The sequence below is a fragment of the Malaclemys terrapin genome, chromosome 7 (genome assembly GCF_027887155.1).
Source record: "Malaclemys terrapin pileata isolate rMalTer1 chromosome 7, rMalTer1.hap1, whole genome shotgun sequence".
Taxonomy (NCBI): domain Eukaryota; kingdom Metazoa; phylum Chordata; order Testudines; family Emydidae; genus Malaclemys; species Malaclemys terrapin.
Genome location: NC_071511.1, coordinates 74,947,194 through 74,974,287, shown reverse-complemented (window position 1 = coordinate 74,974,287; position 27,094 = coordinate 74,947,194). Strand labels below are relative to the sequence as shown.

Here is a 27,094-nt window from a genome sequence, read left to right as displayed (position 1 = left end):
TAGAAGACACTGTCTGAAGGAAGGGACTTAGGGGAGGAGAAAGAAGGGGGTTAACAAGAAACCAAAGTGATCTAAATTTCCCAATGCGAGGCATCTGAAATGCATCTGCAAAACACAATCTGTGCACCCAATAAGCAACAAGGGAACTTATGTGCACTTGAATATTGATAACAGAGTTTAAGAATGCTACACCCTCTGTGCACCTATATGTGTTAGTGAAATAAATGAGAGATGGCTTAAGGTATGACAGTCTATTAAATTGTGTGAGTATATTTGCAAAATAGGTAAGGCCATGAATCAAGCTTCTCAAACTTTCTTCCATGTGTAAGGGATGATGTATTCTTGAAAAGCACTTTGTTTGCAATGCTTTGCTCCCCATTCCCTGCAAATCCAATTAGTGAGGGGTATATATTTGATTATAAACTTACTTAGAAAATGTGTTAACTGTTGTTTAAATTTCCTTTGTATTAATGTGTTACAAGTGGAGCAAATCGACCGCAAACCTCCAAAACCAACCGTGACCAAATATGTGTAACCCAGATTGCACAAATTAAACAATAAGGACATAAAAATCTAAACATACTTACCAATAAAAAATTCTATCCCTAGCCATCCTAGTAACACATGCTTAATTCAGTTAACAAATAAACATATTGTAGTCTTAGCAAGTGTGCTTCAAGGATGCTTTACATCTTGCAGTCTAAGTAAATAAGAAAAGTCTGCCAAATCTGCCTATAAATCCCAAGAGTCCAGTATCCTCATCCATTCTTAAGTTCTGAGAGAGGAGAGAAGGTATCTTAAATTCAAAGGCTAAGAGAGGCAAAAAGCTCTCATGGGAACAGGGCCGGCTCCAGCTAAAGAAGCAGGTGCTTGGGGCGGCCAATACCAAGGGGCGGCACTCTGGCCGCTATTGGGGCGGCACGTCTGGGTCTTCGGCGGCAATTTGGCAGCGGGTCCCTCAGTCCCTCTCGGAGCGAAGGACCTGCGCCGAATTGCCGCCGAAGAGTGGAGCAGCGCTATCGCGCTGCCGCAGCACTTTTTTTTTTTTTTTTTTTTTGTGCCACTTGGGGCGGCAGAAAACCTGGAGCCAGCCCTGCATGGGAAGGTATAGATGTGACATAACCCAGCTAATAGCTGACATATTTTAGGCTGTTTAAAGGAACTTTCATCATTAGTCTCAACATCATTAACAGTAAAGCTTTAAACTTCTACTAATTTTGTTTTTAGTTACATATGCCAGTCCATATTTCCTCACTACTGGATAGGAATAATTCCCATTGAAGCCAATGGGGGTTACTGCTGTCCCACAAAGGAGAACAAGGACCCCCCATAATTTTTTTCAAGGAAAAGTGAATCTATTCCTATAATAGAGATGAGAGCACAGAGAAGAGGATACCTAAAACATCTCTGGGAAATCTGATGATAGACTGGGTGCTCAGTTAGGGTCCTGGGTGACCTAATCCTGCAAAACCGGAGTACTCAGGACTCCCATTAATGTAAACGAGTTTCATAAGCCATTCCTGGCAGGTTTGGGCCCTAAATTAGGTGTTCAGTTGGGCAGAGGGATGCCTTTATTTTCCATTGCCCTGGGCACTTCTTTTGCAATTCTATCTTTGTGCATCATTGCCCCTAATTGCAGACTTAAAATGCACACTTTGAAAATCAGGCCCTGCATGTGTCTCTGGACACAATGCACTTATTTTAGATCTTCATATTGTCTATGTATATTATTCCATGGATACTACAGGAGCATAGTGTCCCCCAGGGGGCAGGAGGAATTCAGAACCGACATTCTGAGCATTCATGATATGTTAGAGAGAAAAAAAAGAGGAAAATGCAAATTGTGATAACCCTGGCAGACAGCACCCTCCACTGGTAGGAGCTTGAGAATAATCACAAGGAGATATTCTAACATCTTATGAATCAACCCCCAAAAAGGTTTCAGATGCAAGAGAGTTTATATTTAACATGTGTTAGAAAATAATAGAGTTTAGACCAAAGGCAATTTATTGTAGTCACTCTACAACATATTGCTGCTACTTAATGTGGTAGCAACTAGAGACTACATTTCTGGATATAAATTGACACTACAGGCAGGAGACCGTCAATCCAGCGAGTAATGTAGACAAGCCCTAATTTACAGAGCCACACTCCCATTATAGCGACTTGGTTCTCTGACTTCATTTTCTACAGTCCACCGCATGCAAGGGTGAGATAGTGGAGACTATTAGCAGGATTTGCAGCGCACACAGGCTTTGGGAGATGCCAGTCCCTTGAAGAAGATTAGGTGTTTGGAGGGAGTTATTTGTTCATCATGCCAATCTGCCACTTGCAGCCTTTTAGCTAGCCCCACAGTATTCCAAATCTCATCCTTGTCATAAGTTTCTTCTGCAGAAAAAAAAAAAAGCAACAAAACATTGTGCAGGAATATTTCCCCTCCTCAGCTGCAGTGGTTGAGACTCTAGAATAAAGAAAACTAGAGATAATTGGCATTGTGAGGGCAGTCAGTAGGATGCCAGGGCATTATGTAATTAGGCAACCCAGGATTGTGACGTTCAGATTGAGACATCTGTCCTCTTTGCTTCTAGTAATTTATATTACTGAAGAGCCAAAAGCCAATACAGATCTTTTTTCCTATGTGGAATGAATTTCTGATCTTAGCCCAGTTCTTAGAATCAAGAAATATATGTTGCCAAAACCATCAGCACAATTGGTTCTAATTAGCAGCTATAAATTGAATAGATATCAAACTATTCTTTGTCCTGTAGAAGTAGTTTCACTAGCTCAAAAAAGGATTACATTGGTGACAATGTGGGAAAGCTTGCACTATCAGCTGCCAGTACTAAGGCTGTACCAAGGATAAATAAGAGTTCATTTCCCTGAGTTGTCAATCTGACACCTTTCCAAAGTGTGAGATTCACTTTTAAAATATCTAACTATTGTGTCTATACATACCATAAGGCATTTTCTAGTTTTTGTAATTTATTTATTCAGATTCCTAGTACTCTAAACAAAATTGTGCCCATCCCAACCTCTGGGCGCCTTTGGGAGTCTATTTAATTATGTATATGTTAAGGCTCTGATTCATCTAGGTTCCATAAAAACCTGTTTAACTTCAAGCATGTGACTAATGCCTTTGAAGTCAATGGGACTACTCATGTACTTAAAGTTAGGCATGTGCTTATACACTTTGCTGAATTGGGATCTAAGAGACTATTATCAGCAATTACCCTCAGATCAAAATATCCATCAGTGTTACAGTATGTGTAATCTCTCCCTAGAAAACCAAACCCAAGAAGGTTTATACAAGCCTGCCATCAGCATGGTTGTGCAAGATGACCAAGTCTGTTTTTCAAAATGAAAGTATGGGACTAGATCCTCATCTGGCAAAAATTGATATTGATTTCAATGGAATTACACCAGTTTACATCAGCTGAGGATCTAGCTTATGTGGGCCATTACTAATAAGAGGCTGTATTTCAAACCAGACGGGTGGCCACTAATCCATGCTAATCCCTCAAAGCACTGTTATGATGCTAGCTGATTGCCTTGTTTGATGGCTCTGGGAAAAGCATACTTTGCACATCTCCTGGTGTTGAACAGAAATCATTTTTTCAAATATCATAACCCCTTTTTACAAGAAGTGAGGATTGTTGTTCTCTATGAACGACACTAGGTGGCAGGAAATACCTAGCTCTCTTTCATCTGTGATTTTTTAGACTAGGACAGTGCCTGGATTTTTTAGATTAGTACAGAGCAATCTATAAGCCAGTCTTTTATTCCACAAAGCAGTGAGATAATTGAGACCAGTAAAAGATAAAGGAGATCTTTCCTTTTAACTCCTTTGATCAAATAGAATTACTCACATGTATAAAATTACTCATGTGTAAGTGTTTGCAGGATCGAGGCCTAAAGCTGTAAACTCTCCAGGGCAGGAACTGTATCTTCCTGTGTGTAAGTGTGAGGACAGTGTCAAGTGTGAGGACTGCTTCTTTGGAGCAGCGATTCTCATTTACCAGATGTTTGTACAGTACCTAGAACAATGGGGTCCTGAAGTGTATGAGGCCTCTAGGTGCTATCACCATGTAAATGATTACTACTAATAATAAATTGTGTTTGCTACCAGAAAACTATTATGACAACTAACAATAATGATGCATTGGATCAAAAAACCTCAGGTGGTAATTGTATTTGTTAGTTTCTTTCCAGTGGTATTTTAAATTCAGAACATGCAGAACAAGTGGATAGGTCAGTGCACAGACCAATATAGGGTCTAAGATAGGGTTACCATACGTCCAGATTTTCCCGGACATGTCCGGCTTTTTGGGCTCCAAATCCCCGTCCGGGGGGAAATCCCAAAAAGACGGACATGTCTGGGAAGATCAGGACATGCGGGCGGCGCTGCTGGGCCGGGGGCTGGGGGCGCCCAGCGCCGGCGGGGTAGAGCGCCGGCGCTGCCGGGGAGCCGGGGGCACCGAGCGCCGGCGCTGCCGGGGAGCCGGGGGGGCAGAGCGCCGGCCGGCGCTGCCGGGGAGCCGGGGGCCGGCGGGGCAGAGTGCCGACGCTGCCGGGGGCAGCGAGCGCCGGCCGGCGCTGCCGGGGGACCAGGGGCCGGCGGGGCAGAGTGCCGGCGCTGCCGGGGGCAGCGAGCGCCGGCCGGCGCTACCGGGGGCCGGCCGGGCAGAGCGCTGGCGCTGCCGGGGGCCGGCGGGGCCGAGCGCCGGCCGGCGCTGCCGGGGACTGGGAGCGCCGAGAGCCGGCGGGGCCAGGGGGTGCTCGGCCGGGGGGTGCTGAGCGGGCTGGGGGGCCGGCGGGGCTGGGGGGTGCTGAGCGGGCCAGGGGATGCTTGGCCGGGGGTCCGGGGGCTGGCGGGGCCAGGGGGTGCTCAGCCGGGGATCGGGGGCCGGGCCGGGGGGTGCTGAGCGGGCCGGGGGGCCGGCGGGGCTGGGGAGTGCTGAGCGGGCCGGGGGATGCTCGTCCGGGGGCCAGCGGGGCCAGGGGGTGCTCGGCCGGGGGCCGGCCCAGGCTGGAAATGCCGGGGCGGGGGGCAGCCTGGGCTGCTCCTCCTCCCCCCACACCCTCCCTTACCTGCTTCAGGCTTCCCGCGAATCAAATGTTCGCGGGAAGCGGGGGAGGGGGCGGAGTTGGGGCGGGGACTTTGGGGAAGGGGCGGAGTTGGGGCATGGGCGGGGCTGGGGCCGGGGTCCAGTGGAGTGTCCTCCTTTTGGAGGCTCGAAGTATGGTAACCCTAGTCTAAGAGAGTAAAGTATCTGAGCCTAAATAAGCGAACCTATGCCCTGATACTTTGGAAGCTAGTCTTTTTTTTTCCCTGAGAAAATTGTTTGTTGAGCTTAACTGCAACCCTGAATGTGAGTAGGAAGGTGAGAATTAGCTAAGGCCTGTGGAGGCAAGGACTCAACTTCTTGTAATAGCAGTTATATGAATAGTTTCTCTATTTCCATATATCAGAGAAAATAACAAAGCTTATCCTTTCTTTTGCGCCATTGGACAGGCACAGGGTGTTTAAAAGTTGAGTGACTGAATCATTATAAGAGTTGTTTTTTTAACAGGATATGGGTTAGTTGGGTCAGTCTGTTGACACATCTTGTGAATTTTACATTTTATATGTTCAATCTAGTATTTCTTGTAATGGCACTGGGAGTTGGAGATCTGAAGGCTAGTGAAATAAATAAAAATCAAAGGTGAATTTGTATGTGAAGGGCTACAAAGGTCAGACTAACATTCCGGATGAGCTGGGAAGATGTTTGAAAACTATAAGGTCAATAAACTATTCCTTCCTCATCAGAATGGCTGGAATCCCAAGGTCAGTGAAATCATTCCTAGCAGATAGTGATGACAATTATAATAATGCCAACTTGTTTGTATAGGGGAAAATATTTTGCACGGAATCCTGGCTTTCAAGATGAAATGATGAATGACTGAAAAGTTATAATTATCTTGCGAGAACTCAAAGCAAGTTATGGACATTCATGACTGTCATTTTGCACCAGTTCTCCAGCCAGTGTATTTCAGTGATTGTGACATGATTCACCATGTTGCTTTATTTTTTTAATGGCAAGTGGATGGGATGGAAAATCCAGAGTGAGAGACCCTTCCTCATTTCAGTTCATTTTACAGAAGAGACCCTGGGAAGAGGTGAACCCAGGTCCTAGAGGTTAAAAGGAGAGCTTTATAACTATTACTGATCACCACCTCTCTACTCCTACACTTAGCCCACTCAGGGTATTTTTAATTGACTATAGGTCTTGTTTGAGGAAGCAGTTATGTCACAGTTATACACATATGCTGTCTATTGAGGTAAAGAAAACTGCTAAAATGCAGGAATCCTACTCCAACTTAAGAGTGATGAAAAAGTGCAAGCAGCATCCTTGTCTGCAAAGAGGCAACTGGCTAAATACTCCCAGGTTAAAACACAATGAGTTAGTATCTCTGAGCCTAGAAGTATACTAATCTTGATCATTTAAGCTAGTGTCAACCTAAGAGTGGTACTTGTACTGCTCACTGGGGTTCCCATTTGTTCTCTGACTGAAAAAAGTTTACTAAAGCTATTGGAGCTTAGTGTCTGAATATCATTGAAACTTGAGATGATATTATCAGGTCTTGTGGCATACATTGGTCTGTCATGCTTTATATGAACAAACTGACTTTTGGGGGAAAAAATCATCTATAAAACTGAGTGAGCTAGAAATCACTGTATTTAATTATAGAGCCCCATAGGTGGGAGCCATTTGAACTCATCAATTAGAGATTAAATATTGTCTTCTAATTCTAACTGTCTTAATACCATAATAAGTAAATAGTTACAGCCCCAGGGCTTAAAGAGATTGAATATAAACTCCTTGTTCTGAGATCTTTAAACACGGTTTACAATTCCAACATGAAAAAAAGAAGCCTAAAGCTAAGGTGGGATGCATGATTATGAAACAGTGAAATGGCTGATGCTGCAGTATAGGAAAGCTTTTTAGAGAAAATGCCTTAGAGTCCTGTTTGAACTCAGTAAAAAGAAAAAACAGATATTGTTAGTGTGATCTTAGTAGAATGATGTACATACAATTCAAGCACCTGTAATTCCCAGTAACCAGTGACTGTCAGTCTCTTAGGTCTGGTCTATACTACCCGCCTGAATCGGCGGGTAGAAATCGACCTCTCGGGGATCGATTTATCGCGTCCCGTCGGGACGCGACAATCGATCCCCGAATCGGCGCTCTAACTCCACCAGCGGAGGTGGTAGTAAGCGCCGCCGACAAAAAGCCGCAGAAGTCAATTTTGCCGCCGTCCTCACAACGGGGTAAGTCGGCTGTGATACGTCGAATTCAGCTACGCTATTCACGTAGCTGAATTTGCGTATCTTAAATCGACTCCCCCCTGTAGTGTAGATGTACCCTTACACATGGGAGGGTGTGGGCAGAGGGAGGAGTGTTAAGCACTAAATAATCTTCTCAAAACTTTATTTTCTGTAGCGATCTGTGTTATAGTCCAAACTTCTTCCTGCCTCAATTAAGGTACTGTTTCCCTCCCCCCGCCCTACCCTGGGGTGTTCTGTATTCTTCTCAGTGCCTTGAGCCCCCTTTCCCCAACGTCATCTTATAAACAGTGTGGCCTACAGTATAGAGCACTGGACCGGGTCTCAGCCAGCCTCTGTTCCATTCCCAGCCCTGCACTGGCCTCCTGCGTGACCTTGGGAAAGTCACTTCACTGCTCTGTTCCTCAGCTTCCCCATCTGTAAAATGGGTATAACAATACTGATTTCCTTTGTAAAGCTCTTTGAGATCCACTGATGAAAAGCAGTGTACAAGAGCTAATTATTATTACTATTTTATTTTAGCGCATTCTCAAAGCCCCATGCCATGCCATAGCCAACTTTGGAGCTACTGCAGCTTGGTTACTCTTAAATTTCTCTTCTTCAAAAGTAGAGCTTGCGGCCTCTGCAGAAACCTTGGCCCTGCCAGAGTGAGAGGCTAGGATTTTTGTCACTCTTGCAGGAACTTCTAGAAAATTTTTAGCCAGTCTTATTTAAAACAAACACACACAAACCAGAACTTTGAGGAAATCTGCATAGCCCCTACTTGCACAGCAGCTGATTTCACTTAAGGATACCGATTCCACAGTTACAGCTGTAAGTGAGGACAGACTGAGAGGAAGAGGAGAAGGACCTGGGATGTGGGGGCAGGAGGTAGATAGTGGCTGTGACTGGGTCAAGGAGCTGAGGGTGGATGCAGGGGCTGGGAAGATTAGGACTGGGATAGGCTGGAGGGGCCAAGGGCAGAAGGGCTGAGCCTTTAAGGGTGGAGATGGGAAGAGTGGATTCTGGTGGCTAGAGTACACTCTCCTCAGAACCGGTCATAGAATCCAGGATTCCTGAGGAATGGCACCATTCCTTTGCAGTCAGCATAGGCATGCGCAGCCCATTTTATTAGGGTGTGCACCCAGGGTATTAGGGTGTGCACCCAGGGTATTAGGGTGTGCACCCAGGGAGCCCCGCCCCATCCACTCCCTCCTACTTCTTGCCCCCTGACTTTCCCCCTCAGAACTCCCAACCCTGCCTGCTCCTTGTCCTCCCCCCCCCCCGACTACCCCCTCCTGGGACCCCTGCCCCTAACTGCCCCCCAGGACTCCATCCCCTACCTAAGCCTCCCTGCTCCTTGTCCCCTGACGGCCCCGACCCTTATCCACACCCCCACCCCCAGACAGACCCCCGGGACTCGCACACCTATTCAACTGCTCCCCACCCCCTGACAGGACCCCCAGAACTCCCAACCCATACAACCCCCCCGCTCCCTGCCTTCCCCAACCCCTCTCCACACCCCTGCCTCCTGACAGCCCCCCACAGAAGTCCTGACTCATCCAACGCCTCCCCCCAAGCTCCTTGTCCCCTGACCACCCCCTCCAGAGACCACCCCCACTAACTGCCCCCCAGGACCCTCCTTGCTCCCTGTCCCCTGACTGCCCTGACCCCTATCCACCCCCTGCCCCCTGAGAGACCCCGGGACTCCCATGCCCCATCCAATCCCCCCTGCTCCATGACTGCCCCCTCCAGAGACCCCCTGCCCCTAACCACCCCCCACCCTGGGATCCCACCCCCCATCCAACCCACCCTGTCCCCTGACTGACCCCACCCCTTATCCAACCCCCCTGGCCCTGGACCCCTTACCATGATGGGGGAGGGATAGCTCAGTGGTTTGAGCATTGGCCTGCTAAACCCAGGGTTGTGAGTTCAATCCTTGAGGGGGCCACTTAGGGATCTGGGGCAAAATCAGTATTTGGCCCTGCTAGTGAAGGCAGGGGGCTGGACTCGACCTTTCAAGGTCCCTTCCAGTTCTAGGAGATGGGATATCTCCATTAATTTAATTTAACCATGAGATGAGGCTCCTAGCCTCCCCGCGGAGCCAAACACTGCCCTGCGGGAGCGTGCAGCCCCGGCCCCCAGAGCGCTGCGTGCGCGGCAGCATGGCTCCAGGGGACGGAGGAAGGACTGGCGGCTTGCCGGGCGGTTTGGCCCGGCAGCGTGGACCCCGCAGCTTGCCGCGCTGGGGAGTGGAACCATTTGCCCACCCCTGCATTAGGGTGTGCCTGGGCACACCCAGCACATCCTGTGTGCACGCCTATGGCAGTCAGTAAGTAGTTGTAAAATCCTCTAGTAAAATGTTTGTCTTTTCCTGCTCTAGTGGCTGGCCTTCGAACAGGATGACAGCTTATTACAGCTATGAGTTATTCTGTTAACTCAAGAAGCAGAGTTCTGTACTGTGGTTCGAACCCTGCTGATGAATCACATGGCAGTCAGTATAACTGCACATCGTGGAATTTCTGGGGGGGGTTAGTTTGCTTTTTTAAAAACCTAAGAAATTACATGCAAAAAACTACATAAGAAAAATAATAAGATTGGAAAAACAAGCATGCAATAGTTAGGAAATGCCAGTACTAAGGCTGCCTGTTCAATAAAATATTTTATTAGGCTGCTGTTTGAAGGATCAGTGTGGCTTGTGTTAGCTATATTCATTGGTTTCTTAGGTTATAACTTAATTTACCAGGGGGTGGTATGGCATTATTAAAGAAAACTACTTGCACTGATATTGTCAATAAACAATAGAAAGACTGGGAGGAGATGAATCTAGTTTGTTTAAGGTCTTTATTTTTGTGGGGAGAAGGGTCATTACTGATGACTATTTTACTCCCACTGTAGAGGCTATCGAAGCATCAAAGTCTGTCTGAACACGGTATCAAGAATCTGCACAATGGTGACATTCTCCAAAAGCAGTTGAGTTTCAGTGAAGAACATATAGCTGCCCTGTGAATCAGTAAAGAATGGGGAGAGGTCGGGAAGCCAGCATGCAATGCCCACAGCTGGTCTGTCAATGAGTAATAGAGGGTTTAATTGCTGCCAGTGGATCAGACCTAAATAATTCATTAGAAGAATAAGCTGATTTGGAGAAGAACCAGAAAAAAGTCAGAGGAGGGGTCATTTCAGAAAGCTAGGAGGACTCCAAAGCTTTTAATAGTAGGGGATGTAAAATAGGAGCCAGGAAGCAGCATGACTAAGAAGGTGAAATACTTTCCATTCCAGACAGTGAGCCCCCTGCAGCCTCTGCTCTTAAAGGTACATACTGTACTGTATTAGAGCTGCAGGCCTTGCTTGTCAAAGGATGGAGAATTTGCCCTGACAAGTTTTCTTTTGAAAATTCAAGATTTTGTTGAAGAAAAAAAAAAATCTAATCTCTGGCCAAACGACTAAGGAATATTCGAAGGTGTTATAACGAAAGAATAGATATTACATGTTTAGCTGACTATGGTACTGAGCTCTGCAGGGCTAAAACACAAAAGTCTCTTGCATTTTATCTTTGAAGGGGAAATTTACCAAAAAAATTGTGCCAGTAATTGCTGGGAGCACCAGCATAGACAGGGCGCTGGCAGCTTCTGGCATTTTTACTGCTGTTTTAGTGAAACCCAACTCACCCTTTGCTAGAGCCCCACTTACTCTTTCATTTCTGTTTTCTACCTCACTCCCAACATCCCTGTTCTATTAATATTCCTAAGTAAGATAGGGTTAATCTGAGAACCCCTGCCCTAGAGGTCATTACTGGGAGGGGCAGCATGGGGGCCAATGAGTAGGGAGCACATGGAGATGTTCTTTTTCTCTGTTCCTCAAGTATGACTTTCCCCTGCTTCCGTCAAACCGGAAATGCTGTATGCGCCGAATAACTACTTACTCCCCTCTAAAGATGGCTGTGAGCTCCACAAACTCCCCTGCTGTTCAGTTTTTCTTCCTTAGCTCATCAGGAGTCTGTGCTGAGCCAGGAAGCATTGAAAACAGGAAATACTGTAGCTCAGTGGTTCTCAACCAGGGGCCCGGGGCTCCCTGTGGGACTGCAAGCAGGTTTCCGGGGGTCCGCCAAGCATGGCTGCCATTAGATTCGCTAGGGCCCAGAGCAGAAAGCCGAAGTCTCGCCAGGTGGGACTGCAGCCTGGGGCCCCGAGCCCTGTCACCTGGGACTGAAGCCAAAGCCTGAGCAACGTAGCTTTATGTTGCTCCTTTTGGTGTGGGGCCCCGGGCAGTTGCCCTCCTTGATACCCCTTAACACCAGCCCTGGCTTTTATATGCAGAAAACAGTTGTTGTGGCACAAGTGGGCCGTGGAATTTTTATAGCATGCTGGGGCTCGATAAGAAAGGTTGAGAACCCCTGCTGTAGCCGACAGAGCCAGAATGTTCTGTTGTATATTCTTCGTTTAGCATTTTGTTATGGTGAAAATGACTTAGGTCTTCTGCAAAATTAATGGAACTTTGTTGACATCTGATCCTACATATGAAGCTATTATCTGTTGTAGCAAGTTTGGTATAAATCTGTGCAGTGGTTCGTCTGTGACAGGGATCCGAAGAAAGGTGAGATTTGTTGAGTCAAATTTCTTGAGTGATTTTTTTTTTTTAACATACAGGAGCACTTGTCAATTCAATCAGTACCTTCCAAAATTCACATACACTTCAGTTAGTATTTTCCACTTTCTGGTGTGGTATTTTTTTAAAATGGCAATCAGTTTGACCTTCACAAACTTGCTAACAGTGTGCCCATAATACATGTCATGTGAGTTAAGTTGATCCTAGCACTTGCCAAATGTAAAATCAGAACTAACTAATTTTCCCTCAAACTTTGGCTTTAGATTGAGGTTTTTAATGAGATCTACAAAACAGGCAGTGTTTGTAGGAAATTGGTTGAGTTGTTTAAAAGTTATGGGTATTTTAAGTCAGCAAAACATTTTTGAAAATTGTGTACGTGATGGGCCGCCCCCATTGGCCTCATGCAGAGTTTGTACACCTCGTCACCCAGTTGTTGGGATTCCCTGTTAGATCAGGTAATTGCAGTATAGTGGGCTCTGGACTCCTGGCAGGGCCGAGAAAACAAACAGTCAGTAGCCCCCTGAGTCTCTGGGCTGGGGCAGACAACAGTAGGAGTTCTGGCCCTCTGGATAGGATAGAACAATGGTCAGCCTGTAGCCCCCAGACAGGGCTAGGCAAACAAATAGTCAGTGATGAGCTGCCAAAATTTTAACAGCTGGTTCCCTCCTCCTCACCCCACAAGGGGGTCATGCCCCTCCCCCACCCCCGAGACTCCTGCCCCAACCAACCCCCCACGTTCCTTGACACCCCACCCCCGGGACCCCTGCCCCATCTACCCCCCTCCCCTGTCCCCTAACTGCCCCCGCCGCCCCATCCAACCTCTCATCTCATTCCTGATGGCCCCCCGGAACTCCTGCCCCATCCAACCACCCCTTCTCTCTGTCCTGACTACCCCTGGAACTCCTGCCCCTGACTGCCCCCCCACCGTCCCATCCAACACCCCTGCTCCTTCCTGACTGCCCCCCCAGGACCCTTGCCCCCATTCAATTCCCCTGTTCCCTGCCCTCTGACCGCCCTGAGTCCCGACCCTAATCCACCTCCCCATCCTCTATCCAACAGCCCCCTCGCTGCTCTCCTTACCGCGCTGCCTGGAGATGGGGGCTGCACCGCCCAGAGTCAGGGCCAGGAGCTGTGGGCGCCAGGCCGGAGTCGGGGGCTGGGCCAGAGCTGGGAGCCGTCCCAAAGTCGGGGCCCGAGCCACAGGCCGGCCCAGAGTCGGGGCCGGGCCGGAGCTGGCCCAGAGTCGGGGCCGGCCCAGAGTCGGGGCCGGGGGCTGGAGCCTGGGGCTGGCCCAGAGTCGGGGCCGGGAGCTGGAGCCTGGGGCTGGCCCAGAGTCGGGGCCGGGGGCTGGAGCCTGGGGCTGGCCCAGAGTCGGGGCCGGGGGCTGGAGCCTGGGGCTGGCCCAGAGTCGGGGCCGGGGGCTGGAGCCTGGGGCTGGCCCAGAGCTGCTGGCCGGCCCGAAGTTGGGGCCGGGGGCTGGCCCAAAGTTGAGGCCAGGCCGAAGTTGGGGCTGGGCTGGAGCCGCTGGCTGGGCCGAAGTCGGGGGCTGGGCGCTGGCCCGGAGCTGTGCCACCCAGCCGGCTGGAATCGGAGTCAGGGCTGCCCAGAGCTGCGCGGCGCCTGGAGCCCTCCTTGCGCCCCCCCGCCCCAGCTCACCTGCAGGAAGCTGCTGCTTCCTTCCCAGGCTTCCCACACTAACAGCTGATTTGCGGGAAGCCGGGAGGGGGAGCCTTCAGGAGAGGAGGCGGCAGAGGCGGAGCCGGAGCCAGATGAGCTGGGGCTGGGGGCAGGGCAGGGAGCTGCTGGAGCTTTTGTTTACATTTAAAAGTGCTTTTAGAACCGGGACAACCGGTTCTAAAAGGGCTTCTAACTTTAACAACCGGTTCCTGTGAACCGGTGGGAACCGGCTCCAACTCACCAGTGCAAATAGTCTATGGCCCACAAGCCTCCTGGTTGGGGGAAGGCAGTAGCAATTGCAGTTCTGGCCATCTGGGTGGGATAGAACAGCAATTAGTCTATAGCCCCCAGGTGGGAAGGGCAAACACTTAGCCTATAGCCTCTGAGCCTCCTGGGGCAGACAGTTACAACTGGAGCTCTGGCCCTCTGGGCAGGGCAGACCAGACCAAACAAACAGTCTATAGCCCCTAAGTCTCCTGGCTGGGGCAGACAGTAGCATTTGGGGAATCAGCCCCTTGGGCAGAGCAGAACAGCAATCAGTCTGTAGCCCCTGGATGGTTCTACCCCATCCAGGGGCTACAGACTGGCTATAGTCCCTGAGCCCCCAGACTGGGCCAGACAGCAAACAGCAGCCACACCTACTGTGGTAAGGGAACCCAGCCCCTCCCGCTTCACCACATTCCAACCCAAGGCCCTATGAAGCTGGAGACTTCCATACTAAGGGTTCAGGCATCAGCTTCTACTACATCCTCTGGGTGACTTCCTACCACAAGTTGCATCCTGGGCACCTCCTCATCTGGTGGTGGCTTGTCTCTGCAGTCCATGAGTCACCTGCAGCGTCGTCCATGTCCTTGGGCTCTACCACCTGGAGCATCGCAGGCACCTCTGCAGTACGCATCCTTCCTTCTCCACTGCCAACCCCAACTGAGCTGGGCTGTCTCCTTTTATCTGGCTCTTCCACCTGGAGCATGCGCAGCAGGGAAAAGGAGGCGTTGCTTCCTGGGCCCACAGTGATTGGTCCGTCCTTGTTGGCCCAGTGCAGGATTGGTAGACCTCGTCACAGTGTACCTAACTAATTCACAGATGCATAGTATGTCTCCCTTTCAGGGCCTATCCTGGTCCTATTAAATCCTCGTCCTATTAAAGCCATCATGAACTTTTTTACTTACTTTATTGGGAGGAAGGACTGGACCCTCTGCGTGCACCTGTAGACTTTTTTTTTTATATGAACATGCTCATACAGTTAAAACTATGATAAAGTAACACCTTTTAAAAAAATAAAAGCAAGCAAAGGCACTGTTCCTCAAAGAGGATCCTATGCTGTGTTTCAAACTTCATCCATTTTTTCTGCAGCAGCCAAATAATATGTCTGGAATCCTTACAAAACAGGAAGTGATCTGTTTCACAGTTGCTGATCTCAAACAGATGAGGAATTTTGCTCCCATCAACCCAAAAGAAAAATTCGCCTTTGGGGACATCAAGCATAAGAATGTTCAGTCCAAAATAGGACTATTTGGAAAAAGTTATCAGGATATGTTATCAGGGTGCTAACATGGATCATTTTACTCACAGTTAATAATTTTCCCTCATTAGTTAGCCTCAAGCCATAAGATAATTAATAATTACCTTCTACAGCTCATTCAAAACATCCTTTACACAATTCTGTACAACATGTAGTTCCACAAGTATCAACACAAATACGCATCTGTGTAAACATCTCAAAGCAGCCATAGTGCAGTCTGTAATTTTTTCGGTGGTAACAATAAATTAAAATGTTACTAATTTAATCCACTTAAAATAAATATTATTTAAAAAAGTCTTGAAAGAGGGTATTTTTTATCAAGGCTCTGGAGGTCTGCACTGTATTCTTGTTCTTGATCGCTGGCTTTCCTTGTTTTCCTACTCTCTTGTTTTATTTTCCTTCAGGCTGTCCCAGAATACATCAATAGATTTTTTTTGCTTCCCTTTTTCCTTTCCAAAGTAAAGAATATATTTGATCTTTCTACACTATGATTGGGAGATGTGGCAGTTTCTCGGGTGAAATCTTCAGTTGTACCTAGATTTCTGAGCCTTAGGTCTATAGTTTTAAAAAAAGAACAAGATAATGGGAGGGCTTTCCAGTGAGTACAGACTCTAGATTCTGATGATTATTTGTATTAAGGTCCCACCCAAGATTAGTGCCCCATTGTGCTAGGCACTATACAAACAGATATAACAGTCAGTCCATACCTTGAAGAATTTACAATCTAAATAGACAAAACAAAGGATGGGAGAAAGGAAGTATCATTTTCCCCATTTTACAGACCAGACCTGAGACACAGATTATGATTTACGCATGGTCACACAGGAAATCCATGACAGAGACAGGAACTGAATTGAGATCCTGAGTCCTGGTCCAATACCTTAATCATAGGGACATTCTTCCTCTTGTTGCTGTTGATTTTGCCTTGCTGGCTTTGTGATCTGAGTATCATGATAAATGAAAGTGGAGTCAGAGTGCCTGTGTTCCCTGGAGGGGCTTTTATTGAGGTTGACCCTAGGTGAACATGGAACAGTTGGAGATAGGCTGGAAGCAACTCAGCCATATGGACAGAGCAGTGCACAAGGTTTAATAAAGTTCCACTTGTTCAATTTAACCTGCATTCAGTTTCACTTTTTGTAAATTAAACAATCTGTATTTGTTTCCCCAGCATTGTTTTTATTGTTCTCGTTCAGCCTCTGTGTTCCGTAAGTGAGGCTATCACTAACCCAGGTATAAAACTTCTACAAATTACAAATAAGAGTGAGAATCTGTGGAAAAATCCACATCTTTGGCAATCTCATGACACCAATACTTAAGCAGAAACTATTAAAATCATGGTGAGTTCTGCCTAAAAGTGGATGGCTTGCTTGATCTGGCCATTTGAATCTAGCTTGCCACTGTATTTCTGAACCTAGGTTACTACAGGTGAGAAGACAGTGATTACAACCATATACATGCACTCCCACTAAATAAAAACTAACACTGCAATGTCCTTGTAAGTGAGCTTAATAAATTCAGTGAAAACCAGTAGATAATGGTTTCTGTGATTTATTTGGATATAAATCAAGGATTGTGGTGATATCCTGGAACTCACTTCAGCTCTGATCTGTGCTAATGGGACAAACTACAGTTAGAGTCATCTAAGTGTTCTGTTTATGTATGCAGTACATTTTGCTAAATGTCGTTGTTTGCAATCTAAAAAGAAAAGATCTTAAAAGCATTCTTTGATTTTCTTTTGGATGTTTATAACAGCGCCAGCACCGGCACAAGCACCAGTGCATTCTTATGCACCAGGCAAGGCTGATCCTTCATGCCGCCCTCCTTGGGTAACAGATGACTCCTTTTCCCAGAAATTTGCACCTGGAAAAACCACTACCTCTGTTACCAAACATACCCTGCCACGGGGTGCTCCAGCACCATCTCCTGCCTCAGCTTCAGCCTACTCGTCTCCTTCAATACCAGCCTCTTCCCAGACTCCTGCTGTAGCCCGGGGAACAATTCAAAGGGCTGAGCGTTTCCCAGCCAGCAACCGAACTCCTCTCTGTGGACACTGTAACAGCATCATTCGGTAAGGTCATGAGACTCTTCGGAGAGGGATGGGGACAGGAGAGAAAGTATCACAGAACAACTGATCATTGCATTTTATTATACAATCTCAGAGCATGAGACACAGTTAAATAATCCAGAGGGGATGTCTGCTGTTTGCTTGATTCATTTAACATTTCCAGAGCTCATCTTTGCCATCGTGTGGTTCACTTTTTATCACTGCAAAGTTATACAAGGTCATTGTTTTGGGCACCTTTCCTACCACAAGCACTGCCTTTTTCTTACAAATTTCTGGTCCCCAAGGTATCTCCGGAAATAAAACTGAAAAGACACTATGTAAAACTATATTGGGTCGAGGGAGTGAGATATCAGTTTGGAGACAAATGTAATTGCTGCTTTTGTGTCTGGAGAAAGATAATGCACACACTCTATTACCAGTGATTCACTGCATGCTTCTCTTTTCTCCTCCCCCAGTTCACTCTGCTGGACTGGTGCCCATTGTTACCCTGTTGATTGCTGCCTGATTTCAAGTAATCCGTGCATTTTTAATGACAGTGTCATCCACTAAAAAGGAACTGGTTTAGTGGTATGGGGCTACTGATTATCATTCTCCTATCTTCCCATATAGGAATACAACAGTAATACAAACAATAGTCTAATCACTACATCTAATTACAATTAACAGTAAATCACCAACATGTTTTAATGTGGCTGTAGTATAACTAAAGGATAATCAAACAGCAAGTTGCCATTTTGACAATCTGATGTAACATAGTGAATGCAACTTTCATTCAAATGCACATGAAAACATGAGACTTTCAAAGCTATTGTAAGGTATACGTGAATTACACCTTTCACCAACTCTGGAAAGTCTCCTGCTTTTTCATGTTTTCAAATGGTAATTCTCTACTCTGTGTCATACTCATTAGAATGAGGAAACTTCCCATTTGATTCCTCCACCCCTTGTTTTATATTTAACACTTAAGTACTTTTGGTGATTTGTGGGTTTTTTCTTCATTTTTTAAAGAAAGCATTTTCAGTGCCCTACTCTACACAAGCAATTTACGGGTGCTGATGGGAAGTATCAGCAACATGGGAGTTCTCACAAACATTTTTACAGTTATTGAGATTTGGAAACCATGGCAGTATTTCCAACAGATGTTTTGAAAATTCAGTTATAATCATTTTTATAGGTTAATATATTAACTAATTCCTGAAATTTTCCTTTAAAATATCTTGAAAAGAGACTTCTTGTCAGCAGCTTATAGTGTCTTATTTTAAAATACATCCTCATTAGTATTGTTCATCAGTGCCATTAGATGCTTCTGCAATATAAATATAATGATGTTTCACAGGGGTCCTTTCCTGGTAGCCATGGGTCGTTCCTGGCACCCAGAGGAGTTCAACTGTGCTTACTGCAAGACATCTTTAGCAGATGTGTGTTTTGTGGAGGAGCAGAACAGTGTGTACTGTGAGCGCTGTTATGAACAGTTCTTTGCACCAACCTGTGCCAGATGCCATACCAAGATCATGGGGGTAAGTCAGAACAGCATAGCCTCACGTCTAAATCCTCACTGCATTGAAATTAGAAATGGAATACTTTTGATTATAGGCAACTAATTAAGTATTAAATTCTTCTTCTTTCTTCAACAGTAATTTCCTAGCCTATTAATTATCCCAGAATAAGACACATACAGGCTTACAGAACTATGTTTCTATACTGGTTGGAGATTTGGACATTACTGTACTGTACTTTTCAGCCTATATGGAGGAAGTTTGTAATATGAATAACTTTTTTAAAATTGTATTTAGTTTATTTTTCACTCTTTCTTGCTCTTGCTTTGGTGACCTCCTAAAATGAAAATGTATTGCTCTCGTGCATCTCTTGCTAAAGTTAGGCAAAATGTGGGCTGATGCTATGCAATCTTCTTCAGATAGGGCTTAATCCAGAAAGTCCACTGCTATAAGTGCATCTCTGTGTGAATAACAAGACTCCTGCTCTAGAGAAATCATGACAATTAGATTTTTAAAATAAGATACAGACAGCTGAACCCCACAAAGGCAAGAGAAGAGCCCACTTTTGTTTGTCTTATACACTCCTACTAGGCTTCATGCCTAGATACTGTGGTGACTAGGGTGACCAGACGTCCCGATTTCATTGGGACTGTCCCGATATTTGCTTCTTTGTCCCATGTCCCGACCAATATTTTGACAAAAAGAAATTTGCCCTCCCGGAGGGACTCTCACCCCAGCTCCACCCCCTCCATTCCCCATTGGCTCCCTCTCCAAATCCCCACCCTGGCCTCGCCTCTTCCCCAACCACGCAGCATTCCTCCTCCCTCCCAGGCTTGCAGCATGGCGGCACAAGCCTGGAGGGAGGGGGGGTGGCGGTGCCTGGATCCTGGAGCTGGTGAGTCAGCTCCGGCACCCAGGCACCGGGCGGGCAGGCAAAGGGGGGCTGGCAAGGGAGGGAGACGGGGGGCTCAGCTCTGAGCCCCCTGCCATGCCAGAGGGCTCCTGCCTGGCCCCCGGGCCGCTGCACACGGGGGCCGGGGCCGGGAACGCAGCCTGGAGGCTGCTGCAGCCCGCGGGGCAGCGCGGTGGATCCGGGCGGAGGCAGTGCGGAGCGGGCAGGGGCCAGGTGGGCGGCGCATGGGCGTGGGCTGAATCCCTGCTGCTGCCGGGGAACCCCGCGCCTCTCCCTCCCGCTCGCGGCTGCGGCTCCTTCCCGGCGGGATGCACCCCCCGGCCTGCCCCGGGCACATGCGGCGTGGGTCCAGCGGCTCCTTCCCGGCAGGAAAGGCGCGGGGGACGCGCGCCGCATGTGGCCAGGGCGGCGGGAGGTGCGTCCCGCCGGGAAGGAGCCGCAGCCATGAGTGGGAGGGAGAGGCGCGGGGATTCGGCCCGTGCCGCCCACCCGGCCCCTGCCCACTCCGCGCTGCCCCTGCCCAGACCCACCGCGCGCCTCATATGCCTGTGGTGGGCCGGGAGGCTCCGCGGAGAGGGCAGCGCGCGTGGCCGGGACCTGCTAATGCCCCCGGCCCCTTTTAAACTCCCCCCCTTTTTTTTTTTTGCTTCCCCCTGCCCGTCCTGATATTTTATGCTGCTGATCTGGTCACCCTAGTGGTGACTGACACTCTATAAATACCTTAACAAGCTGATGAGGTGGTTGGAGCAGCAGATAATGATGATAATCTTAGCGATGGATTTATGTACACAATTGAGAAGGAAGATGAGATATGCAGGGATGCCTAGCGGGGAGGTCTAGGTTGGATATTAGGAAAAACTATTTCACTAGGAGGGTGGTGAAGCACTGGAATGGGTTACCTAGGGAGGTGGTGGAATCTCCATCCTTAGAGGTTTTTAAGGCCCGGCTTGACAAAGCCCTAGCTGGGATGATTTAGTTGGGGTTGGTTGGACTAGATGACCTCCTGAGGTCTCTTCCAACCCTAATCTTCTATGATTCTGTGCCACAGATGTGACCAAGGATCTCTCACAATTCTTCCATATTGGCAAATGAAGAGTACAATATTAGTTATCATACTCTGCCTCCACTCCTGACATCTGTCTTAGGGTACATCTACACTACAAGGGGGAGTCGATTTAAGATTTGTGAGGACGGCGGCAAAATCGACTTCTGCGGCTTTCTGTCGACGGCGCTTACTCCCACCTCCGCTGGTGGAGTAAGAGCGCCGATTCGGGGATCGATTGTCGCGTCCCATCGGGACGCGATAAATCGATCCCCGAGAGGTCGATTTCTACCCGCTGATTCAGGCGGGTAGTGTAGACCTAGCCTTAGTGTTGGGGAAGTCAGTGCTTTGCTTCCTGCTAGGAAGTGCCTCATCAGACACTTGAAGTGAAGTCCTGACTCTAATCAAGCCCTGCATACTGGTGCTTTCGGGGGAATGTTAAAACAAAGCCACTGAAATACTTACTTATCTAATCAATGGAAGAACAAGTCAGATCTCCTCTGTGGATTTCTATCAGTAACATAGCAAAGTTGCCAGCTGACTCTGTTTACATTTGTAAGATTTCTCAATCTGTCTTTTACTTCTTAGCACTGAGAGGTTCATAAATGGATCCAAGCCTATTTGTCAGCTATAATTGTTTTGCAAACAGTAACAGAAGTTAATAAATCTCACTGGTGATTCTGTAATAAGATGTATGGCAAATATAAATGAGGCTGTGTTGTCTAGCAAGTTGGAGCAATGGACTGAAACCCTGGCAACTACTTTCATTCCCTTGTGCCTCAGTCAGTAGAGATTAAAAAACGAATGAACTGTAAGAAACTCACTTAGAATCAAATGCTCCATAAAACAGGAAATAAGATGCATTAAATCAGTGGCTCTAAACCTTTCCAGATTACTGTATCCCTTTCGGGAGTCTGATTTGTCTTGGGTACCCCCAAAATTCACCTCACTTTAAAACTACTTGCTTACAAAATCAGACATAAAAATACAGAAGGGTCACAGGACACTATTACTGAAAAATTGCTTACTTTCTCATTTTTACCATATAATTTTGAAATAAATCAATTAGAATATAAATATTGTACTTACATTGCAGTGTATAGTATATAGAGCTGTATAAACAAGTCATTGTCTGTATGAAATTTTAGTTTGTACTGACTTTGCTAGTGCTTTTTGTGTAGCCTGTTGCAAAACTAGGCAAATATCTAGATGAGCTGACGTACCCCCTGGAAGACCTCTGCATACCCCCAGGGGTACGCATACCTCTGGTTGAGAACAACTACATTAAATAAGTCACAAATCATGCAATCTGTTGGGTAACTACTTTGGCCCAGATCCTCAGTTGGTGTAAATCAGTGTAGCTTCACTGAAGCTAATAAAGCTAAATCTCAGGAGAGAGATTAAAACTTTCTTTTGTGCAGGGTTTCCCAGTGAGGAGGGAGCCATAGGTAGTGTTGATGCAGTCAACTGGCTGAATTGAGCTGTTGTTTGTTAGATATTTGGTGGTTTTGTTTTGATTATAAATCATATTAGGAGGTTTCCAATGCTCTGAATGGAGGCAGAGCTTTCCCACAGGAGTAAGCATTGCTACTGACGTTTGTTTTTCCTTATTTTAAAAATCCCTTGAGTTGTTGAGTTTATCTTGGGCAAAAGAATTGGCTGATTTTAAAATGAGAAGCCCAGGGTATCCCAGCTTTGTATATTTTCATGTATGTGGGCTTAGTGTATGTGGTATTTTGCTGTTTTTGTTTTTCAGGAAGTGATGCATGCTCTAAGGCAGACTTGGCACACGACTTGCTTTGTCTGTGCTGCCTGTAAGAAACCGTTTGGGAATAGCCTCTTCCACATGGAGGATGGGGAGCCCTACTGTGAAAAAGGTATAACACACAATAGAGCCACTGTATCTTACTGGATAGTACTGTTCAATACTAGTGTCCTTCATGTTATCTGGCAGAACCACAGAAACAGGGCAATTGCCAAGCAAAATCAGGCCGATAGCCGATCTAGTCTGGTAGTTTGTCTCTGGCATCAAGCTATACGAGTGTTTCCTAGTCTGTGTTTTCCCACAGCTTCCCTTGCTTCCTTGTGATTAGACAGGCTGTTTGTTGGGTTTTAAACCGGACAGTCCTGCTTTTTGTAGCGTTTTTCCCCCATCTGGTACTGAGACAAAACTGGACATGGTTTTGTCCATTATTAGATGAGAAACACTGTAATGGAGAGCGCGCCACTCCACTTCTGTCAGTGTGACCTCATGTGCACTGGGGCAGGGCGGTGTGCTCCTCAAAATGGCACCCTCTTTGTGGCATGACCTTGCACACACAGGCGCTGACCTTTGATTTTACCCCGTGCGTGCGCCACCCTGAGGCCCCATTCCCACTTGGTCCCTTTTCCCAAGGCCCCACCCTTGCTCCGTCTCTTCCTGCCCCCGCTCTGTCCCTTCCCCCAAGACTCCCCCGCACTGCTCCCTCCTCTCCACTTCACCCTTCCCCAAGCGCCTCCTGCCAGCTGCTTGCTGACCTGCGGCCAGCCCTGAGATCCTGTCGAACAGCTGATCGGTTACCAGCCCTGGGGCTGGAACCACTGTGGCCAGTGGGTGCTGAGTACCCATTTTTTTTCCATGGGGGTTTGAGTCAGCACCCATGGAGTTGGCACCTATTCCTGCATACACGCCCACACTATTCCCAGAAATGCCGGAATGCCCAGTATTCCAGGAATTTGCAAGTGTCCACCCTACAAGTTGTGATGGGCCAGCAGATAGGTGGATAAATAAATGGAGCTAGCCAGGTGAATGAGCTATGAGGCAGGATCAAGGCTAGACTAAATTGTGAAGTGGTCCTTCCCTCCACATGCCCTGTCTCTGCTCTGTCCTGCATTCCTAGCCTCATCTCTCTCTGGTAGTGAGAAATAGACTCCTGAAGGGTCAAAGACTACCTCCTAGGTCCTCGATTTAAGGGGGGGATAAATCTAAAATGGCTTAGATTGGGACCCCAACATGTACTCTCTTAAAATGGGAGCTTTCAACCACAACCCCAATAACCTGAATACTTTTTTGACTCTCTTGCACCTTTTCTATTTCTGCTGTATCTTTTTTGAGATACAGTAACTCCAGATTGACTTCAATATTCAAAGTTAGGATACATTAACCAAAGGATACAGTGTTGTTATATTTTCTATTTAATGCAAAAATTATGGTAGTCCAACATTAAACTGAAAATATAAATACACAGCAGGCAGGGAAATCTAAGTGGTGCTTACACAGTGCTCATCATGTCATCCCCCTGGTCCTCATATAGTATGTTGTATAAATTCATTTTGTGCTTATGATTTTTCTGGTGTGAGTGTGATTATAAATCAATCTATCTATGGCTAATTTCCAAATCCTGTGGGGAACATAACTTTGAATTTCCTGAATTGTGTGTGTTTATATTCACAGCCATAATACTACATTAAGTGGGTTTTTGCATTGAATTTCTGTGTTTAAAGAAGTAAAGGAAGGAGCGGGGGGAGCTGCTCAAAAATTTCACCCTTGGAGAATTTGAGTGGGAGGTAGAAAAGAATTCTAAATAAAAATAATCCCAAGAATCACTACTAGGCACATCTCTGATTCTTTTGGGTGTAATATGCTTGTGTTCAGCGTTTGTTCTAAGTTTGCTTTTGTTTTATTTTAGATTACATTGCTTTGTTCAGCACAAAATGCCATGGCTGTGATTTTCCTGTTGAAGCAGGAGATAAATTCATTGAAGCCCTTGGACACACTTGGCATGATACCTGCTTTATTTGTGCTGTAGGTATCTACATTAAAATCTACATTATAGAATAATAATCTTATTAGAACTTGTGACATTATACTGGAAGAATTCAGTTTAGTGGTGGTGGTGGTGGGAAGCAGTTGATTGGTTTTAATTGCAGATGGGGGTTATTTTCCTTTTCCTAACCCCCACCCCCAGTTTTCATCAGAATAGCTAAATTTGATCTACATTGCTAATGCTCAGAAACACTAAGAAAACACTTGTGCTTTTTGGAAGAGTCTACAGAAACTGTGTGGGAGAGCAGTGCTTGGTAGTCTTTTTAACTAAATTTGCACACCAAGTGGTAAATCAGGATTTAAAATAAATCTCAGGCAATGATATTATCACCAAATTGAATAGTGTGAAATATAGTGACCAAATTGTTTATACAGTTGTGCAATTTGCATTTTCACACAGAAAGGAGTCAGTTCAGAAAAAACAAATAGTAATTAGTACAGATGTTAGTCAGAGGAGTCATTGTGTCTGCTCTTGTGCATGTGTATACGTATTACACACACACACACACACACACACACACATGATGGTAAAATCTATATAATAATCAGCACTTGTCACCCCTGAGTGTCCCACCTGCATTCATCCACGAACCCATTTCCCCTAGAACTATTAGTAATATTCCAAGCCTCTCATCAGCTACAAACAGTACATTGACATGGTCAGAAAGAACAGCGACAGCCTCACTGATTCGTTTGGGGTCGTACACCTCTCTAATGAACTTTAGGAAGTATAGACTTGATTGTTTGTGTCAAATGTTAAATTAACCTACTGGCTGCTGTTTTTACTTCAGTGATATAATATGCTCCTTTTCTGAAATTGGGAATGTCTGAAGTGGATACATGCATTTGCGTTAGTACACAGACTATTGCTTGCACAATCCAGTAGCTATTTTCTCTTGATTCAACATCATTTTGTCATAAAAACATATTTAATCACTTATAAAAGACACCTTCTCTGAATATTTCCTATTCTGGTGCATTTGCACTTTTAAGTAGTTTCTCACCCATTTATTTTAGTTGGCAAGACCCAAGTGTTTGTAGAGGTGACACTATCCCTTTGTTCTGTTAATGTAATTTTCACAGCTGTCCCACCCCAGTTTATCCTAATTGTTTTACTGGCATATAAAGCCAAACAGAAAAATCCATGTCAGTCTGTCTTTGCATTTCTAACATGCTCGTCCCAATCTTATTAATGTGCATTGCTTTCTGTCTAGCTGCAGTAGCACATTACTGTAGTTAGCACTTCTAGTCTACACTGGCAATGCTAAGCACTGCCATGGCAGCGCTTTAACATGCCTTGTGTGGTCACAGCGCAGTGCTGGGAGACAGCTCTCCCAGCACTCTAAAAAACACACCTCAACAAGGGGCGTAGCTCCCAGCGCTGGGATCATGCGCTGGGGCACTGTTTACACTGGTGCTTTCAAACGCTGCAACTTGCTGCGCTCAGGGGGATGTTTTTTCACCCGCTGGAGCGAGAAAGTTGCAGCGCTGTTAACTGCCAGTGTAGCAAGCCCATATCTCCTAATACTGATCACTGCCTAACTCCTTAAGTGGTCCTAGTGAAATTTATCGGACTCTCATGGAGTATGGTGCTACTCATTGTGAGTCAGCGTATCAGAATCTAGTCCTTAAAAACTAAGGAGCAATAAAACTGTTACTAATAGCTACATTTCTCTATGTGATTCCTGATTGTGTTTAATCTTTAATTTTAGGTGTGCCATGTGAATTTGGAAGGTCAGCCATTTTACTCCAAGAAAGATAAGCCACTGTGCAAGAAACATGCTCATGCCATCAATGTCTAAAAGAAGACCTGGAAGCTACTGGCACTGTGAAAAAATTGGCAACTAACTGAGAAATTGCAAAAAGGATAACCCCAACTGACATTTCTCATTGAGGGGAGGGTAGGAAGGCTAGGAAGCTATTGAACACTTCTGAAGTATAACTTTAATCACTTTTATATTTGCAGAGCATTTTTTTGCATGGTCCATACAGAAAGCTGAATGAACACTCACTGGCAAATTAGTCAATCTGAGTCAAATATTACTGCAAAAGTTAGAACAAAAATTAAAGAGATTAAAATTAATTTTAAAAAATGTTTTATGTAAAAATAAGTAATAAAAATACCCAGACCAGCCTTAGAGCTGAGACCATACACTAGTGTTTAAAAACAATTAAAAATAATTCTTGAAATTTGTTACAAGAAAATATTAAGTGCCAAAATATTAATTGTAAAATAATGTATAGAATCATAGCTTTTAAATTAAGATAAGTAGATCAGGATTTCCTCACCAAAAAGGAAGTATTATTCCATTATTTATGTCATGGTGCTATATCCAAGCATCAATTTTTTGAATGAACTAGAGTAGGGGTCGGCAACGGTTGGCACACGGTTCACCAGGGTAAGCACCCTCGCGGGCCGGGCCAGTTTATTTACCTGCTGACGTGGCAGGTTTGGCCGATCGCGGCTCCCATTGGCCGCGGTTCGCCGTCCCGGGCCAATGGGGGCGTCAGGAAGCCCCGGCCAGCACATCCCTCACCTGTGCCGCTTCCCGCCGCCCCCATTGGCCCGGGACAGCGAACCGCGGCCAATGGGGGCCGCGATCGGCCGAACCTGCCGCGTCAGCAGGTAAATAAACTGGCCCGGCCTGCTCGGGTGCTTACCCTGG

The 27,094-nt window shown here is 46.3% G+C and overlaps 1 protein-coding gene and 1 long non-coding RNA gene across 17 annotated transcripts in view; one reads left to right on the top strand and one right to left on the bottom strand.

The window, feature by feature from the left end:
- Nucleotides 1-26,656, top strand: part of LDB3 (LIM domain binding 3) — a 199,067-nt gene extending 172,411 nt beyond the window's left edge. For all 16 annotated transcript variants that reach the window (XM_054034562.1, XM_054034563.1, XM_054034577.1 and 13 more), the window contains 5 exons: nt 16,860-17,175; nt 18,509-18,689; nt 22,380-22,500; nt 24,292-24,407; nt 26,141-26,656. In XM_054034562.1, the coding sequence (XP_053890537.1) occupies nt 16,860-17,175; nt 18,509-18,689; nt 22,380-22,500; nt 24,292-24,407; nt 26,141-26,230 (824 nt within the window). In that variant the 3' untranslated portion in view covers nt 26,231-26,656. The remainder of the gene's footprint in view (nt 1-16,859; nt 17,176-18,508; nt 18,690-22,379; nt 22,501-24,291; nt 24,408-26,140) is intronic.
- Nucleotides 1,940-13,631, bottom strand: LOC128840503 (uncharacterized). The gene is made up of 2 exons (XR_008445659.1): nt 13,565-13,631; nt 1,940-2,388 (listed from the first exon to the last, which is right to left on the bottom strand). It is a non-coding gene; the product is annotated as an uncharacterized LOC128840503 (long non-coding RNA).
- Nucleotides 26,657-27,094: the final 438 nt, after the last annotated feature.